General features: G+C 57.9%; 1 protein-coding gene across 1 annotated transcript in view; it reads right to left on the reverse strand.

Moving 5' to 3' along the window:
• Nucleotides 1–42: 42 nt before the first annotated feature.
• The window catches only part of LOC103582554 (protein kinase C zeta type-like), a 13,144-nt gene continuing 11,140 nt past the window's right edge, over nucleotides 43–2,046 (reverse strand). Inside the window, exons 4-5 of the mRNA XM_008564107.1 lie at nucleotides 1,440–1,492; nucleotides 43–267 (exon numbers count right to left, since the gene is read on the reverse strand). Of these exons, the coding sequence (XP_008562329.1) occupies nucleotides 43–267; nucleotides 1,440–1,492 (278 nt within the window). The remainder of the gene's footprint in view (nucleotides 268–1,439; nucleotides 1,493–2,046) is intronic.

Raw genomic sequence — 2,046 nt, forward strand, 5'->3', positions numbered from 1 at the left:
GGGCGACGGGCGCGGCCCCCCCGGCCCCCTGCCGCTCTGCCGTCACCCGCTGGGCTCGGCCTGCGCCCGCACGCTCACCTCATCGTCGTGCACCAGCTCCTTCTTCACCACCTTCATGGCGTACACCTGGTCGTTCTTCTTCAGCCGCACCAGGAGGACCTTGGCATAGCTCCCGCGCCCGATGACCCTGATCAGGTCGAAGTCCTGCAGCCCGAGCCCCTGAGAGATTTTGATGCTGTCCATGCCGTCGATAACCGGCTTGAGGTCCTGGGCAGGAGGGAACCAGAGCAAGTGGAAGGAGGCGCAGCGCCGCGACCGAGACCCTGCGCCGCTCACGACGCCCCGTGGGGCCCTGCCTCAGAGCTCAGGGCCCGCGATTCCTGCAGACCCTCCCATCTCCCACCTACACAGAAACGAAGAACTAAAGGCTGTGAGCTTCTGAGGAAGGATCTGGAAAGACAAACGACCATAGCTCCGGTCACAGCCACAGGCGGCCCCCAGCCCCACAGGGTCGGGCTAGAGAGACGGCCGCAGGGCCCCGCACCCCAGGGCTGGGACCCAGGTCACCCGGGCACGTCTTTGCACCATCAGGCCCTCCCTCGGGGATTACAGAGCATAACTAGCTAATGTCTGTCAAGATCTGCTGAACCGCCAAGCACATTTTATGAGAATACACGGCGGAAGAGAAGGCAAGCCAGCTGGGAGCTCTCCCTGGCAAGCTCGTCCCTGGTAGAGGAAGGGGTCTGTGAGGGGCTGCTGTGTGGAACGACATGGATTCTGCTTCCCGGGTGCTCCCGGCTCACTCCAGATGTAGGATGGCCACGTAGAACAATCGAGTGCTGGGGAAGCACGTGTTGCTCACATGGGGAGCGGCGTGGGCCGTGGAGGGTGGAGCTGCTCCTTCAGGTTTTATGAAGGGTGGTTGAGAACCTGGCGTGTGTGTTCTGTTTTCCTTGCTCAGGATTTATGACCAGAGCCAGTGCAAACACTGAGGTCAAGCTAGACCTCTTGGTCCAAGTGAGGGGAGGGACTAGTAAGGGCAGCAGAAGGAGCCGGCCTGGGAAGACCACAGAAGGCAAAGAAAGACGTCCTCGATGCAGAAATGACGCGACGATGACTGCAGCTCACAGGCTGTCTAGACCCACGCTGCTGTCCAGCTGGAGAGGACGCTGGAGGCAGTGCAGCCTCCCGTAGGCCATGGACCCAAACAGCCCAAGGGGACGGCAGCCTCTGGGGGGTTTTGAAGGATGTGCCCAGGGTAGGAACCAACCACGAGGCCCTTGCCCTCAATGCCACAGTACTGCGATCTCACCTGAGGTCAGAAACAACTTCCTAACACGGCTAGGTCATATTTAAATTCCCATAACTGCCCCAGAAATGGGCTAATGAACTTCCAATGAGGACACTGGAAATATCGCTGAGCTATTTTACATACTCACCTCAGAATCATCTTTAATGTTGTCATGCTTCCGGGTGGAAGAGATATAAGCAACTAGTGACGAAAGGAAGAAAAAGATGTTACAGGTGTCACAGGGATGCAGCCCAAGAACACAGGGAACCCTGTGGGCCCTCGCTGCTCCTCAGGCCGAGGTGGCCTAGGCCACGGTGGCAGTGCTCAGGGTGAGTCCATGGAGCAGCCACATTGACTAGTTCAGAGTCTTAAGAAAATGCAGCTCCCTGGGCTGCACCCAGACCTGCCAACTCTGGACATGGCGGGGGTTCTGGGACTGCATTTGTGGCAAGTTCCCCCAGTGATCCATGTAGAAGTTACTTGTAGTGAGACTTTGGTATCTACTCTTCCAGTCTTTGTACTAAGAGTGTGTGGGTGAGTGGATGGGTGGGTGGGCACATGAATACATGACAGATGGAGGACAGACGGATGAGGGGGTGGAGGATGGCTGGCTGGGTGATGGACGGATGAGTGGATGGATGGATGGATGGATGGATGATTGGTGGATGGATGGATGGACAGATGGTGGATGGATGGATGGTAGATGATGGGTGAATGGTGGGTGGTGGATGGTGGGTGGGTGGGTGGATGGTAGA

Source organism: Galeopterus variegatus, unplaced genomic scaffold (genome assembly GCF_000696425.1).
Source record: "Galeopterus variegatus unplaced genomic scaffold, G_variegatus-3.0.2 Scaffold16710, whole genome shotgun sequence".
Lineage (NCBI taxonomy): Eukaryota > Metazoa > Chordata > Mammalia > Dermoptera > Cynocephalidae > Galeopterus > Galeopterus variegatus.